Below are 16,802 nucleotides of genomic sequence, written 5' to 3' on the forward strand. Positions count from 1 at the left end.
GATGCATGTTGTTTGTATATATGTGTTCTTTGTATATGTTTTCTGTGTGATGGACTGGATTGACAACACGCGTCTGGTATCTAGTTGAGTTATTATAGCACGTGAGTTGTCCGTGCGGTGGTTATGGTTATGGCACGTGAGTTGTCTGTGCGATGGTTATAGATATGGCACGTGATTTATCTGTGCAGCGTGTGGATAAGGATCCATCTCCCTAGGGGCGTCCTCTCATGTTTCTCCTTTGATAACGTACACGCCGATTATGAAAAACTGATTAGTGGCTGGATTTTGTGTATATTCTCTATATGCAAACTTCTTAGATGTATACATGATTTTTACCGCATATCTTCTCTATATACTAGCTCCGGAATATATGCATGCCCTTTATGTATATCTTCTCTATATGCTGCTTTATTTGATGAAATGATTTATGGTATATATATGTTAGTTTGTGTAACTTGACTTGTTTAGTGGGTTGCTCTAGTGGTGAGCACCATCCACTTCCAACCAAGAGGTTGTGAGTTCGAGTCACCCCAAGAGCAAGGTGGAGAGTTCTTGGAAGGAGGGAGTCCAGGGTCTATCAGAAACAGCCTCTCTACCCTAGGGTAAGGGTAAGGTCTGCGTACAAACTACTCTCCCCAGACCCCATTAGTGGGATTATACTGGGTTGTTGCTGTTGTTGTTGTAACTTCACTTGTTTACTCATGCATATCTTCTCTAAATGAAACTGTGATGGTTATTTGATATTTCATGCATATCCTCACTATATGCAGCTTTGATTGAAGGATTGATTTACATTACATATCTTCTCTATATGTTAACCTGTGTAACTTGGCTTGCTTATCTTACTTATATGCTGATGTTAAACTGGTATGAAACTTGTACATATCATATCTATATGCAATTGTTGGCGAGTTATTTGATATCAAAAGTGTATCTTCTCTATATGTTGAACTGTTAGTTTGTTTACGATGCTTATGCATATCTTCTCTATGTGCACCGATGGCCATAACTGTACTTCATGCTTAGATTTTGGTACCGTTACTGTGTGCTATATATATATATATATATCTTGATTTTTAATTTTTTTGTATATGCTTATGAACAGGACATGTTATATAAATTGAGTCTCTTTTGACTAAACCTTGCTACTACTTTGTTGAGGTTAGTTTTGATACTTACTGAGTACATGAGGTCGGTTGTACTCATACTACACTTCTGCACCTTGCGTGCAGATTTTGGAGCTGACCTGATGTGGATGACGAAAGCTAGCACTGAGTATGTACCAGTGTTTCAGATGTAAACAACCACTTGTTCACGGTAATGTAGGACTTATATTTCTGTTTATGTAAACTTCAAATAAATGTTGCATTTATTATTCGGACTAGAGTTGTATTCTTAATCTTAGTAACTCATAACCTGTATTACCAATCCTTGAGATATTATATGGAATTCAACCATCTTATTTATTGATTATTGATAATCTTTCATTCGAGTTATGTTAATTTCTGTTTGGCTTACCTAACGGGTTATGTTAGGTGTCATAACGACTTGGTGGTATTTTGGGTCGTAATAATTTGGCAATACTCTCTTTGGGTAGTGCCAGAAACTCTTCAGATGCTCTTGGTACTAACTTGCAAGTGTTTTCTAAGTCTTTTTGGAAATTTTTATGGCCTCTAAAAATGAAAGGAGGTCTCTAAGACAAAATGTAAAGTATTTAAGGAGAAAATAGGAGTTATTTTAGGAGAAGTGAGAGTTATAAATCTGAAAAATTACAACTAGTCAAAACCTATTTTGATCCCTAAGATTAATATTCTAAATCTTGCAAATCTGTTCTCAATGGGAACCTCAAACCTTAAAAAGTTAATTAGATTAGCATCCAAGAATGAAAACGTTGATATTAAGGTTTTCTTTTCCTTTTTCTTTGTTAACCTTTTTCCATCTAAACAGTCAGTTAAAATCCAACAAGATTCAGAAATCACTTATAACGAGTCAACCTCTACTAAACGTATAAAATTAGGTTCCAATGGTATATATCAAGTAACTATAAAAGAATATAGGAGATATAAGTCAGGCATAAAGTAAGATTGAATTTATATACATTGACAATGTATATAAATTATCGCCTCCGAAGAGCAAGAAGGAGGTTATGAGTATGCTTGGAAGATTGAATTACATTAGCAGGTTCATTTCTCAACTCATTACCACTTGTGAGCCCATATTCAAGCTGTTAAAGAAAGATGCAGCAATTAAATGGACGAATGAATGCCAAGAAGCTTTTGATAAGATCAAAGAATATCTATCAAATCCGCCTGTGTTAGTTGCGCCCGAACCAGGAAGACCTTTGTTCTTATACTTGACGGTCTTGGAAAATTCTTTCTGTTGTGTCCTGGGGCAACATGATGTGATCGGGAAGAGAGAACAAGCAATCTATTATTTGAGCAAGAAGTTCACAAGTTACGAGGTTAAGTACACTCTGTTGGAGACGACCTGTTGCGCCCTAACTTAGGTTACTCAGAAGCTAAGACATTATTTGCTAGCTTACACAACTTACCTCATAACCAGAATGGATCCCCTGAAATATATATTACAGAAACCGATGCCAACTGGAAGATTAGCGAAGTGGAAAATCTTGCTCACTGAGTTTGACTTTGTCTATGTCACTCGCACGGTAATGAAAGCCCAAGTCTTGGCAGATCATATGGATGAAAACCTAGTTGATGATGAATACTAGCCATTGAACACTTACTTTCCGGACGAGGAAGTAAATTCAGTTGAAGTGGTTCCAGAAAACATCAATGCTTGGAAGATGTTCTTTGATGGGGTTGTGAACGCAAAAGGTGTAGGGATTGGGGCAATTCTCATTTTGCCTGTTGGTCAGCATTATCCGGCCATGGCCCGGCTTCGGTTCTTTTGTACGAACAATACTGCTGAATATGAAGCTTGTATAATGTGCATGAACATGGCGATTGATCTGGATGTGCAAGAATTATTAATCATGGGAAATTCTGACTTGATTATTCGACAAGCTCGGGTTGAATGGAAAACTCGGGACATCAAGCTAATACAATATAGACAACATGTGGAAGACCTCGGTAAACAATTTAAGTCCGTTGAGTTTAAATATATTCCTCGATTCCATAATTATTTAGCAAATGCACTAGATACTTTGGCTTCAATGTTACCGTACCCGGGTAATACTCATATTGGCCCATTGGAAATTCAAGTCCGAGAATGGCATGGTTATTGCAATGCAATTGAAATAGAGTCGGGTGGCGATCCATGGTATCACGATATCAAAAGGTTTTTGAAAAAAAAAGTATATCCCGAACAAGCAAGCAGAGATCAAAAGAGAACCATCAGAAGGCTTGCCAGTAGTTTCTTTCTGAGTGGAGAAATCCTGTACAAAAGAACTCCAGATTTGAATATGTTGAGATGTATGGATTCTCGAGAAGATGAGAGGATCATGAACGAAGTACATATAGGGGTATGTGATCCCCATATGAATGGGTACGTCCTTGCAAAGAATATACTCCGAGTAGGTTATTATTGGATGACCATGGAAAAGGATTGTTTCAGCTTTGTCCGCACGTGTCATCAATGTCAGATACACATTGACCCGATTCACTTGCCGCCTTCGGAGTTGCATCCTATGTCAGCGCCTTGGCCATTTGTCACCTGGGGCATGGATGTTATTGAGCCGATTAAGACAAAAGCTTCAAATGGCCACAGATTCATCTTGGTTGCCATCGATTACTTCACAAAATGGATACAAGCGGTCACTTTCAAATTTGTAACCAAGAAAGCAGTGGCAGACTTTGTGCATTCCAATACCATTTGCCGTTTTGGTATTCCTAAAACTATCATTTCGGACAATGCCGCAAACCTAAACATCCACTTGATGAGAGAGGTATATGAGCAATTCAAAATTATGCATCGCAACTCTACCCCTTATCGGCACAAAGCCAATAGTGTCGTCGAAGCTGCTAACAAGAATATCAAGAAGATTCTTCGAAAAATGGTCCAAGGTTCTAAGCAGAGGCATGAAAGTTGCCTTTTGCACTATCGGGATATAGCACAATCGTGTGCACATCAGTAGGGGCCACCCCTACTTATTGGTTAATGGCACTGAAGTCGTGATACCGACAGAAGTTAAAATTCCCTCACTTCAGAGCATTGTTGAAGATGAGATTGAGGATGAGGAATAGGCCAAGACCCGATTGGAATAATTGACCTTGATTGATGAAAAATGATTGGCCGCAATTTGTCACGGGCATTTGTACTAACAAAGAATGGCATGTGCCTACAACAAGAAAGTGCGGCCCAAGAAGTTTGAAATGGGACAACTCGTTTTGAAATGTATCCTCCCACATTATGAAGAAGCTAAAGGAAAATTTGCTCCAAATTGAAAAGGTCCATTGTAACAAGAGTTTTGCCAAACGGAGTGTTATATTTGGGATACATCGAAGGAAATGTCCCCGAGACAACTGTCAATGCAGATGCGGTCAAAAGGTACTATGTTTGACTCATTACTCAGTGCTGACATTCGCGGATTGAGATGACGAAGACTTTCATTCGTGCTACCCAAACACTACTAGCCTTTTACAAACCCCTTTGAGACGGTTACTTTCTTTGATTACCCTCTTCGGAACCTTGTTGAAAAGATAAAGAAAGAAAAGCAAAAGAAATAAAACAAAAAAAATCAAAAAACAAAGTTCATGTTTATTGAATTATGTCCAACCTAATTTCGAAATGATATGTATGCAGCCTCACTTTGGGGTTCGGTCACACCAAAACACAAATCCACATTCCCCAAAAGAGCTAAACTAGGGAAGCTTTTATGATATTCTGGTGATGATTTAGCCCGAAAGTTTCTAAAGTTGTAGTTTAATCCAAATTCTTTTGACCCAAATCCATTTCAAGTCCTTCTAACTAGTCATTGAGAATGTTCAAGAATCGGAGGCTACGGGAACTTGGATCTGATGCAACCAAAATGAGAGAAATAAAATAAGAGAGTCTTATTGGTGAAAACTCTCACGTGCACCATAGGGCGACGGTGAGTAGAGAAAATAAAATGAGAGAGTCGTGTTACTGAAAACTAAATAGAAATGAGAGAGATCGACTAGTGAAAACCCGCAAAGGGCACTACTGATCAAAAAGGAGTAGCCACACTGTCATGGCATCAACACAGTCTTGGGCAATGTTTCTCAGTTTCAGGACAAGGGTTGTGATGAGTTTCTGAAAGTCGAACAATTTACGCGGATCAAGTCTCCAGTCCAAGAGGCATGTCATAATTATTGAAGTCCGCATATACTCCCAGATAAGTCCTTCTTTCCATTCCCCAAAAGGGAGGCCTCTTGTTTAAACTCTTACTCTCCTCCAGTTGTTTACTCACCTGTACAATTAAAGTTTCCTTGAATCCCTTTTGGTCTAGCTCTATTATGAGATTAAGGAAAAGAAAAGATAGCAAGACCGATTATAGGGCTCTCATTTGATACGAGCTGATATATTCATAGGCACCCAGCCTCGACAAAGGCATCAAGTCGACCCCAACTGGCCATGATTGGCAGATGCTCTAAAATTGAAAAGGTTAAGTTCCGTTGCGCGACTAACCGTCGTGGCAAAAGTTTGAAAAGCCAAAGACTCTCCAAGGCCAGAAATGCAATTGGTATTCAGGAAACAACTAATTGCAGTTGAAATCATCATCCAAAGAAGATGGGTTGAGATCAAGCGTCGAAGCATTCAAGGCCACAAAACCAACCACCATTTTAAACTAATAATTGTTCTTTGTTGAAAAATAGGAAACATGCGCAATGCAGAAAAACAACCTTGCAAAAGCAGGTATCACCAAAAGGAAATCGTGCGGAGATTAAGAATAGCTCTGTAACACAAAAACTCGCAAAAGGGGATGTCTTCTTAAAATTCTTTCCCACATTTTGCTCATATTTTAAATGCATTCAAAATCATGCTAGTATAGGGTACACTATTCCCTAGCTGCATTTTTCAACATATGGTACACCACTCCCTAGATGATATTTTTTATACATAGGGTACACCACTCTCTAGTCTCTTTTCCAGTATAGGGTACACCAATCCCTAGCTGTGTTTTCCAACGTAGGGTACACCATTCCCTAGTTGATGATTTTAGATATAGGGTACACCACTCCCTTGTCTTTTTACTAGTATAGGGTACACCAATCCCTATTTGTATTTCTAACATAGGGTACAACACTCCCTAGTTGATTGATCTTAAATGCGGGGTATACCACTCCCTGATATCCTTGCTAATATAGGGTACACTACTCTCTTGTCTCCTTACTAGTATAGGGTACATTAATCCCTAGGTGTGTTTTCCAACAGAGGGTACACCACTCCCTAGTTGATTGATCTTAAATGTAGGGTACACCACTCCCTAGTCTTTTTACCAGTATAGGGTATACCAATCCCTAGTTGTGTTTCCAACGTAGGGTACATCACTCCTAAGTTGATTGATCTTAAATACAGGGTACACCATTCCTTGATCTTATTTCCAAGATAAGGTACATTATTCCCTAGTCTCATTTACCAGTATAGGGTACACCAATCCCTAACTATGTTTTCCAAGGGTATACCACTCCTTAGTTGATGAACTTAAATGCAGGGTACACCATTCCCTGATCTCATTGCTAATATAGGGTACACCACTCCCTAGCATCTTTACCAATATAGGGTACACCAATCACTGGCTGTATTTTCCAACGTAGGGTACACCACTCCCTAGTTGATAATCTTAAATGCAAGGTACACCACTCCCTGATATCATTGCTAATATAGGATACACCACTCCCTAGTCTCTTTATCAGTATGGGGTACACCAATCCCTAGCTGTATTTTCTAACGTAGGGTACACCACTCCCTAGTTGATTGACCTTAAATGCAGGGTACACCATTCCCTGATTCCATTGCCAATATAGGGTATATCATTCCTTCCCTAGTTGCACTTTTTCCGACAAAAGGTACACCGATCCTTAGTCGAGCCATCATTTTGACAATAAAGGTAAACCATCCCCAAAGAATCATAATTTTCTCATGATACACCATTCCCGACATTTTATTGCCTTCAATAAAGAAGTAGTGTAGAATTTTGGTTACAATAAATCACGAAATTTTTCTAGTACAAAACTTGGGCATAAAATCTCGTTTGTTGGTTTGTTTTGATGTCTAAGCATGTTTTACTTCAAAGAACAAGGTTTGAGATGACCAAAAGAAGAAATCTCAATCCAAAATAGAGAAAAGAAAAGAAAAGAAGCCAATTCGAGGTGCGAAAGCAGATAAAAGAGGACATGGACTATTCAAGACATGATTGAAGTCACGAGCATTACATCCTCCATTTTGATAAGTGCAGAAGCCATAAAAGAATGAACTAGCACATACAGCTGAGAGGCATCAAGGTTCAGATCAGAGTATGCACGAAGTACCAGTCAAGACCAAGCTTCAAAAGACTTATAGTTAGGAATTTTGTTACTCATAGTTGATAGGCATGTTTAGTTTCTTTTGATGTTGATTTTGGTGTAATAAGGAGCTCACCAAGCAGTAACATCAGCAACAACAGTGAAATCACAGCTTCTCGGTAATCCCAGCTACCAAAACTTCCAAAACTACACTGATCTGATTCCTTTATATCCCAGGATATGTAGGCAACCTCTGAAGCAAGGTTCGGTCAAATTTTTTTAAAATGCCTCCCATGGAGTATCAAACGGGCAAAAATTATTCATAATTTCTCACTTTATCTTTGCCCGAAAATTCTTCATGTTGCCGATCAAAGAGGGGCAGCTGTGTGCACATAATTTTTGCCCTACACTTAAAACGCTCCAAAAATAGTCGAGAATTGTTTTAATTACCTCTATAGAATTTTAGGAATTTAATTCTATTTTTGTTTAATTTATTTGTCATTTATTTGTAATTTTATGCATATTAGAAACACATTAAAATCATAAAAAGGATCAAAAAATATTTTGTATCTTTTATTCATTACATTTTTATATTTTAATTGCATTGCTAGCATTTAGTTGCATGTTAGTTGCAGTTATAAAATACAAAAATCACAAAATGCATTTAGCTATTTTTATTTATTTTATTTTTATTTTTGTAGTTTCAATTAGTTAGTCAAATTATTAATTCAAATATTTTAATTAGTTTAATTTTTACATCAATCAAAATAGGTTAAATTTGTAAATTAGATTTGATCTAGGATTTAATTAAGAGTGGCCATTTAAACAAAGAGATCTTTACACAAATAGCCGGTCATATTCATTGTTTACTTTTGGTAGCCATATACATAATTTATACATTGATTATACATAATTATACATATATAATACATAGATTATGCATATATTATATCTCCGTCGGCTATTTTTAGTTTAAGTGATTGGGTGGGCTGCTATTTAGGTTAATTCTTCTTAAACAAAACAAAGGCAAGAAATTGAAGGAACCGTCTGCTAGGCCAAACGGCCTAGTTGTCTATAACATCAGCCCAGACCCGCTTTAACCCGGTCCAGCCTTTTCATTAAACCAAACGACGGCGTTTTGGGTCCAAATGTTATCCATATTTCATCAATGTCAATCCAACAGTTTAGAATTCATTCCCTTATAATTTTCCTAACAGAACCAACCCCCTCCCCCCCCCCCCAAGACCTCTCAGATCACCTCCCTTACCCTCTCTTCTCCCATTACTGTTCCTTCGTCGCATACCGCATGCTGCCACCTGAAATCGCCTACGACGGTGGCCCGTTACCAATCGACCCCAAAATATCACCATATAATCCTCATCTTCCCCTCATCTCTAAACCCCCCCCCCCCCCAATTCCCTAAGAAATCACTATATCTCCACGTCTAGTAGATCTAGGAAATGCCCAAAACCCTAATCTGTCTCATTTTGATATTTTTCCCCAATTTTTGCCTGTTTTGCGTTGTAACTTACATCAATCGACTGCTCTCGATGAGAGCTATCGATTGATGTTAGATTTATGCCGCTACACGGCTGCTCGAGATTAGTCAACCGTCGTTGACCAACCCAGACCCACCTAGCTTTCCCATTTTTTCTTCCAGCTTGCAGGAGATAGTGTTCCATGCATCACAGGATAGGCTTCTACGCTTGAACCTGTAGTCGTGGAGCACTGACTCCTGTTGGTCGGATTTTGTTTGCTCTTTTCAAGTGCAGCTCTGAGATGCTAATCTCTTCCTCTTGTTCTTCATTTTCTTTTATTTAGTTAATTGGTTAATAATCCACTGTTTAATTTTAAATTGGTTGTCAACTGTTGTTTACATGATAATTAGGTGGTATGTCTAAAAAATGGCTCAGTACATGACAGCTAGTTTAGTTGCATTTTAAACTTTGACTTTTAAAATGTTGTTTGTTTTAATTTTTCAATTTAAATTTGAAATTGGCTTGATTGATTAACTATGTGTTTTAGATTGAATTGGTTTTGTGAAATGGGCCTATCTTGTGGATAGCCTGGTTGGTTAAGTTTAGAAGTTTAATGGGTAGGGCAAATCAGGAGTCATGAGCCTATTGATAGTAAATATAGGGTTGTAAAAGGGTAGCGTAGGAAAATTAATTTAGGGAATAATCTTATAACTGTTTGTGAAGTTTCTAGAAGGTATAAAAGGTCTGATCAACAAATAAAAGAAAGAAAATGGGTCGGGTACTTGGGGACTATAAGAACAAAACAGAAAAAGAAAAGGGGTTTTAAAGAAAAGAAACAATTGAAAAGCATGCCTTGGAACCAGTTATAAAAAAGGACACTCCCTCACACATTTCTTATTCACTGACATTTATTCACCCTCACTCACACAATACACACTCATACACGCATCTAGAAACGCACAAAAATAATTGAAACCTATGGAATTCAAAATTCCAGATCTGAAAATTCAAAAGCTACAAAAAATCAAAACAAAAAAAAAAAAAAAAGAGAAAGGATTTCAAAAGTGATTCTAAGTTCTGTTGAGTTGCTTCAGTTAATTTCTGGTTTTTTAAGTTGATGTTTGGATTTGAAACTAAAGTTGTGTGTTGATTTTCTACTATTAAACTTACTGCTTAGTAGTTGAGCTTCCATCTCTATCTGTAGACATTTATTTGGTTACTTGCTGTTATTTCTTATTGTTAGGTATGTTAAAATTCCATCTGTAATTCTCTTTTGAGTGTAAAAATGAAAAGTTGAGCTTCCATCTCCATCCTCAAGTTTGGTCACCATATATGTTCACCTCTGTTTTCTCTATTAGTGTTTGATTATGATTGTTTGTTTGAGCTGAATATTCTAAATTGGAATTACTCGTTAATTAGTTAGCTACTACTAATAGTGTTTTGTTCTCATTAAGCATGTTAGTAACTGAAATATCTTCATGTTCAAACTGTTAGTCATGCATTTAGTGAGTTCATGAGGATTTAGTTTGAATCTACTTACTGTTGACACGTTTAATGTATGAGGATGGAACTTAAGTGTTAAGTCCAAGTTGAAATCCCATGCATGAGGAGTTACACGCCAAATGTCTGGACTCCATGCATTGTAGCATAGTCTAATTCCAGAAAGGGAGAGTTTTAGTGCATAGAAGTGGTATTAGTGTAAACAAAATTTAGATTATGATTTTAGTATTGTGATGTAAATTTGAATGACCATGTATTAGTGATTGAATGAGTCTGTAATTAGTCTCAGTGTTCCTGCGGTGTATGAGAATCATGTAGAAAGACTCAGTGAATGTTTAGAAATTATTGGACCTGGTTAGCTGGCCCAAACAAAGTTATCTCATCAATTTGAAGTCAAGTGGACTCCGAGCTATGCAGGTATCTGGGCCCAACTTCAGGCCCGTTTGAAAGTCTGCCTTATCATGTGAGCAGGTAGACCCGTCCAAGGGTTTGAGGCGTCCTGGGCTTCACTCCAAGCCCATATCTGCTAACGTTTGAACTGCCAAAAGTCTCAGTGTAAGCCTTTAATCATACCCAACTAATACTCCATTAATTAATTATTAACCAATGCAATATCAAGCCAACCTAGATAGAGCAACTAATCAGGTTTTCTAAAAGAAGAAAAAACCAATCAACCGCATGGGCCCATGTAAATAAGTTCGAATCAGTATATTTGCATTTTAGTCATCAATTTTATCTCATGTATCATTGTATTTGGTTGTGGATAAGTTTCAGTACTTAAAAATTTCAAACGCTAATTTTAGAGGCTTATTCACTCCTTTATATACTTTCTCCACAAAATTTATCCATAACCATGGACCTTCAAATGAATCTCACACTGACAAACCCAAAAACCCCAAACCCAAAACCGTCGATTTTCTCTCTAGCAAAGGCGATTGTCTTCTACAGTGTTATTACAGTGCCTTTATGGCATCCGTTCCAATATCCGGTGGCTTAAAACCACCGGACCTATCACAAAATAACCCCATAGATGCTGAGCATCCTACCCAATTAATTTCATTACAAAAATGCTCCCCAGTTGCTGCAATCCCTGAAAAACCTGACGCGACCACTGTAGCTCCTACGCGATTGGGTTCAAGCGATAATCACCAGGTCAAGACTGGATCAATTATGAAAATTCAAATCAATGGAGATGATACGCAAGGTCAAGAATGAAGATTCAACAAACCGGCAAATAAAGATTTGCAAAATGAAACAATCCTCATTGAGGCGAAAAATCTCCTGGGCTCATAAGACACTACCTCTATCAATTATGGGTTTAATCGAGCCATTCCAAACATTGGAGAATCATCTTCAGCTCCATATCAAACTCCTCACCACAATATGAATCTTTCCATCATCGGAACTGTCAAGCAAGCTCGAATGAACTGCCCAGCAGAGCACAAAGTAGGTGCACATGTAATCCGAGAATCAGAAAATGTCCAATGTCAATACAAATTGTTTGGTAATAATGCAGGGATTGTTACTGAAGTGCCCAAAGGGAAGGTAGATGAACAGAATATTTCAATAATGCAAAAAAGTAATTCTGCAGATTCACAAGTACCAACTGTTCGACAAAATACCACAGCAATTGTATCAATAATTTGACTGAGCAAATTGATGTACATGCTTCCCAATATAAGGTTGAAGGTAGTCGTCAAGGAAATTCACACAGAGAACCAACAAAAGATTGCGCTCATTTTGTGCCCACTCCAAAAGCTGTAATATTAGCAGGGCATAATGAACTACCTGATAAGTCTAATGCAAATCAAATGCAGTAGCGATATGTAACCAACAAGAACAGTCACAACATTTGTACACCAGTGCAACAACAGCAACATCCAACAGACACAAGACTCCCAGTTACAGATGCACTGGTAGTCGACCAAAACAGCTGCTCCTTTAGCCCCAGGTAACACCTCACCTAATATTGAGACCTATGGGAATGTTCAGAACAACCAGGAAATCAAAACTTCACCAAATACTATCCCAGTTACTAAAGCGCCTAGCATAAACAATTTCCCCAAAATATCGTCCAACTTTGACAAACACAATGCCCACCAAAAAACAGCAGTACACTATCACCAAGGAAATCCCAATTCTAACTCAGCACCTAAAGATATCAAAAAACCAACCAGCAACACTGCACCACCACCTCATACTGTTATGCATTCACTAGCGACCAAATTAAGAGCTAAACAAGCAGCAGAGACAACCCCTATCTATTTCACATCTCCAAAGATCACCACCAAACAAGGCCAACCAGCAGTTATATTCGCCAGAAAAGATTACATGATTACCTTGGCCAGCAGATGCCATTACACCATCATAGGCAAGTTCCTGAACTCCATGCCAAGAATGGAACAAATCAGGAAAAGCTTTATTGCACAAACTGAACTAAAAGAAGGAGTCAAAATTTCTCATTTCAATGCTAGAACTGTCTACATTGACCTCGACAATGAGTACGATTACACCACTGTCTGGACAAAATAATTCATGTTTATACAGGGTCAAAGAATGCAGCTCCAAACATGGACTCCTACTTTTAAGGCTAATGAAGATTCTCCTGTGATACCTACCTGGGTGATAGTACCAGAATTACCATGGCATTTATATTACATGGAGGTTTTTACAGTGTTGTTATCTCCGATTGGTAAAGTACTACACCTGGATGTTGCATCCATGCAGAAGACTAGGGGGAGTGCTGCAAAGGTGAAGATGCAGATAGATTTGACAAAATCAAGACCTCACTATGTCTGGCTTGGATTTGATGAAGAGCAGGATGAGAATGGAGATGGCCAATGGATTGAAGTAGAATATGAGTATTTGCCTAATTACTGTCTACAATGCAAACATCTGGGGCACTCGATGCAACAATGCCCAACAAAAAAAAAAGAGGAGGAGGGTAAGAAACAGGATGTTGCTGAAGCATCAGGTAAACAGGACAACCAAAGCATCTTCAACAATGTAAGAAGCACAAGCATGCAGTAAACACAGGTTTAGATCTTACAAATGCAGGACAAGCAACAGAACTTGACACAAAAATAGGAAACTCAGGATCAAATGAAGGAGCACAATCAAGAAACTATTCAGACAGTAGCAACACATCAAACAACAAAGAATAACCATTCTAAGGACCAATGGCAAGAACAAAAAAGGAAGAATTTCAGAGGTGTTAGCTCAAAGGGAAAACTGCAGAAAAACAACCAAGCTATGAACACAACTACTGAGAACCATCCACCAGTGATCACCTCTACTTCACTGGAGATTGTGGAGATTGTATCATCATGTGATACCACGATTCAGGGAGGAAAGGGGATTGCTCTGAATAATCCTACAGAAGGGCCTAAAGGGAATGACTATTACCTACCTGCGACTAGCAGTGAGATTAACATACAGAACAATACAGAAATTGAACATGGACAGACCTCCAGTTTTAATGATAAGGATCACAGGAGTACAGTTAATCGTGGAAATGATTCTAGGGGGGCACATCCAAGTACTTCACCATCTAAATCTAATCCTAGCCAAAAGAAGAGGAAACAGCTAAAAAAGCAAAAGGAAGCAACTGAACGGGCTATCGAAGCTGGAACAATTACTGATCTATCTATGGAAAAGAACTCAGAAACTTCTCATGATAATGAAGTTGACATACTGTCATCTGTAGCACCTGCAAATCAGAAACTGAGCACAGTGTCACCTGCAGTATTCACTTCTAAGTCTGCCAGAAAGAGAGTAATTACAGAAAATCCCTCTGCATCTACTTAAAATACAGCTCGATCTGGGACACATGTAACTACTACACATCTTGCCATGAAGGTAGGAACTGATCCATCTGTAACACCAGCACCAAACTCTGCAATTGTAGGTGCAATGGTACATGATACACCCTCACTTATGCCTCGGGCAGCACATACAGTGGAACTTTCAACACCATTGCCTCTAACAGAACTATGTCAATTCAACAAGATCTCCACTCCTGCTCTTGAGGAACATGAATTTCTGACCATGCATTCTGAGGATGAGGTTCACTTTCATCTTGAATCTGAAGATGGCCATAATGTTGACTCAGAGGGAGATAAAGTTCGAACCAACATGATGCTTCAGACAGTAGGTGATTTGGAGCAGCAACCTGGGGTGATTAAAGAGAAGGCTATTGCAATAAAGACCGTTTCAGCTGTAGACTCAATGCAAATTGCTTGTACTTCAGTCACAGATCAAGAGTATGCAGCTGCAACTCAATGTTCCTTTGAAATCACCAATGCAGACCTTGAATGATCTAGTTACTCACAATGTGGCAACTGTGGAGCTAGCCTTGATGGAGCAACACCAAATCGAAGAGGAAGGAGATGATGAGTCGACTGCGGGGAATTTTAAACAAGTAGCAAGAGAGGCTGATTTATCTCCTAGAAACAGTGCAAAATGAGGGGAAAAACAAAGAAGCAGACTCAAAACAAAGCTGCACACCAACCAATAAGAATCTTGCCAAGAAGGGAAGCCTCGCATTCTAAATGATGATTAAGACATTAATTTGGAATATTAGATCCGTTAACACACAGCAGGCCTTTCCCAGGGTGATCAATATGCAAAGAGAGCATAATTTCTTCGTCATAGCCTTAATGGAACCTTTTCAAAATGCAAGGTACATACAGAGGTATAGAAGAAGGCTAGATATGGAAACTGCTTTTTCAAATTTGAATGGAAAAATATGGTTATTCTTCAGTTCTGTCACAGAGTGGGAATAGATTATGGAGACTGATCAACAAGTTACAGTAAAACTATTTTACCATGACATTGGGCAGCATATCATGATGACTTTTGTATATGCAAAGTGTTCATCAACAGATAGAATAGAACTATGGGATAGTCTATATTACATGGCAAGTGATATGGAACTACCGTGGCTAGTAGGAGGAGATTTCAATGTGCTTTTACATGAAAGTGAGAAGATAGGGGGCCTGCCTGTTCATCCTCCAGAATATGAGGATTTCGCAGCATGCATTAACTCATGTGGACTATTTGATCAAGATTACAAAGGAAGTCCATACACTTGGTGGAATAGGAGACCTAATAGTGAGTGTATATTCAAAAGACTGGACAGGATCTTTTTGAATTTACCGTTTCAAAACATTCTTCCATCAATTGAAGTGGAACATTTGATTAAAACTGGTTCAGATCATGCCCCACTCCTGATGACCTGTGAAGAGCACAATACTAACTTTGTCAAGCCGTTCAGATTCCTAAATTTCTGGAAAAAAAACATGCTACATTCATGGATGTAGTGACATAGAACTAGAATGTTGATTTCATTGGAGATCCTTTCCTCATGTTCAAGAACAAACTGAAGAAGGTCAAGGTGGAAATATCTAAGTGGAGCAGAGATATTTTTGGAGCCATTTTCAAACAAATAGCAATGCTAGAGGATATTGTCAAAATTAAGGAGCAGTTGTTTGAAGATGAGCCTACAATTGAGAATAGAATCGTCCTTCAGAAATGTCAATCAGAAATGAAGAAGTACCTCAGTATAGAAGAGTAATACTGGAAGCAAAAAGCAGGAATGACATGGTTTACTGAAGGTGATAGGAATACTCGTTTCTTTCACAATCATGTCAATGGAAGGAGGAAGAAATTACAACTGAAAAGAACCCAGAATGAAGATGGAAACTGGTTAGAAAATCAAGAACAAATTGCCAATGCCTGCAGTTCAATTCTTCCAAAAACAGTTCACAAAAGAAGAGGATCCTACAGACTTCTCTATGTTGGAACATGTTCCTGAAATAGTTTCGATGGAGGAGAACATGGAGTTATGTAGGTATCCAACTATTGATGAATTTAAGGCTGCAGTTTTCAACCTGAGTGGTGATAGTGCAAGTAGTCCAGACGGATTCACGTGCATTTTTTATCAAGCCACCTGGGAGGTGATATGTCATGACATTCACAATATGGTCCTAAATTTCTATGGAGGTGCAACTTTGCCAAAATCCATTACCCATACAAATTTGGTCCTACTGCCAAAGAAACCACAAGTTCAGACATTTTCTGACCTAAGGCCTATAAGTTTGAGCAATTTCATCAATAAAGTGATCTCTAGGTTCATACATGATAGACTGGCAATGTTCCTGCCTACTTACATCTCCCCTGATCAATCTGGTTTTGTGAAAGGAAGGAGCATCTACGAGAACATCCTACTCACACAAGAAATTGTCACTGACATAAGGATGAGAGGCAAGCCTGCAAATGTGGTGCTAAAACTGGACATGACAAAGGCATATGACAGGGTTTCCTGGAAATATCTGATGCATAATCTCAGAAAAATGGGTTTTGCAGAACACTTCATCATCATGGTGGGGAACCTATT

At 38.3% G+C, this 16,802-nt stretch overlaps 2 protein-coding genes across 2 annotated transcripts; both read left to right on the forward strand.

Moving 5' to 3' along the window:
* The first annotated feature begins 12,961 nt into the window (after positions 1-12,961).
* On the forward strand, positions 12,962-13,435 carry LOC107781541 (uncharacterized). Its single transcript, XM_016602261.1, has one exon. It carries the CDS (start codon positions 12,962-12,964, stop codon positions 13,433-13,435), a length of 474 nt encoding a protein of 157 aa, XP_016457747.1.
* A 1,757-nt stretch (positions 13,436-15,192) lies between these two features.
* Positions 15,193-15,980, forward strand: LOC107781540 (uncharacterized). Its single transcript, XM_016602260.1, has 2 exons — positions 15,193-15,666; positions 15,780-15,980. Exons 1-2 carry the CDS (start codon positions 15,193-15,195, stop codon positions 15,978-15,980), a joined length of 675 nt encoding a protein of 224 aa, XP_016457746.1.
* The last annotated feature ends 822 nt before the right edge of the window (positions 15,981-16,802 follow it).

Source organism: Nicotiana tabacum, chromosome 19, assembly GCF_000715075.1.
Source record: "Nicotiana tabacum cultivar K326 chromosome 19, ASM71507v2, whole genome shotgun sequence".
Taxonomy (NCBI): Eukaryota; Viridiplantae; Streptophyta; class Magnoliopsida; order Solanales; family Solanaceae; genus Nicotiana; species Nicotiana tabacum.

Bases quoted from the DNA above. Each gene is read 5' to 3' on its own strand.
- LOC107781540 (XM_016602260.1), top strand. From the start codon at position 15,193: ATGGAGACTGATCAACAAGTTACAGTAAAACTATTTTACCATGACATT. The intron at 15,667-15,779 runs GTCAAGCCGTTC...CTCATGTTCAAG, and splicing joins AAGAGCACAATACTAACTTT to AACAAACTGAAGAAGGTCAA.
- LOC107781541 (XM_016602261.1), top strand. From the start codon at position 12,962: ATGCAGCTCCAAACATGGACTCCTACTTTTAAGGCTAATGAAGATTCT.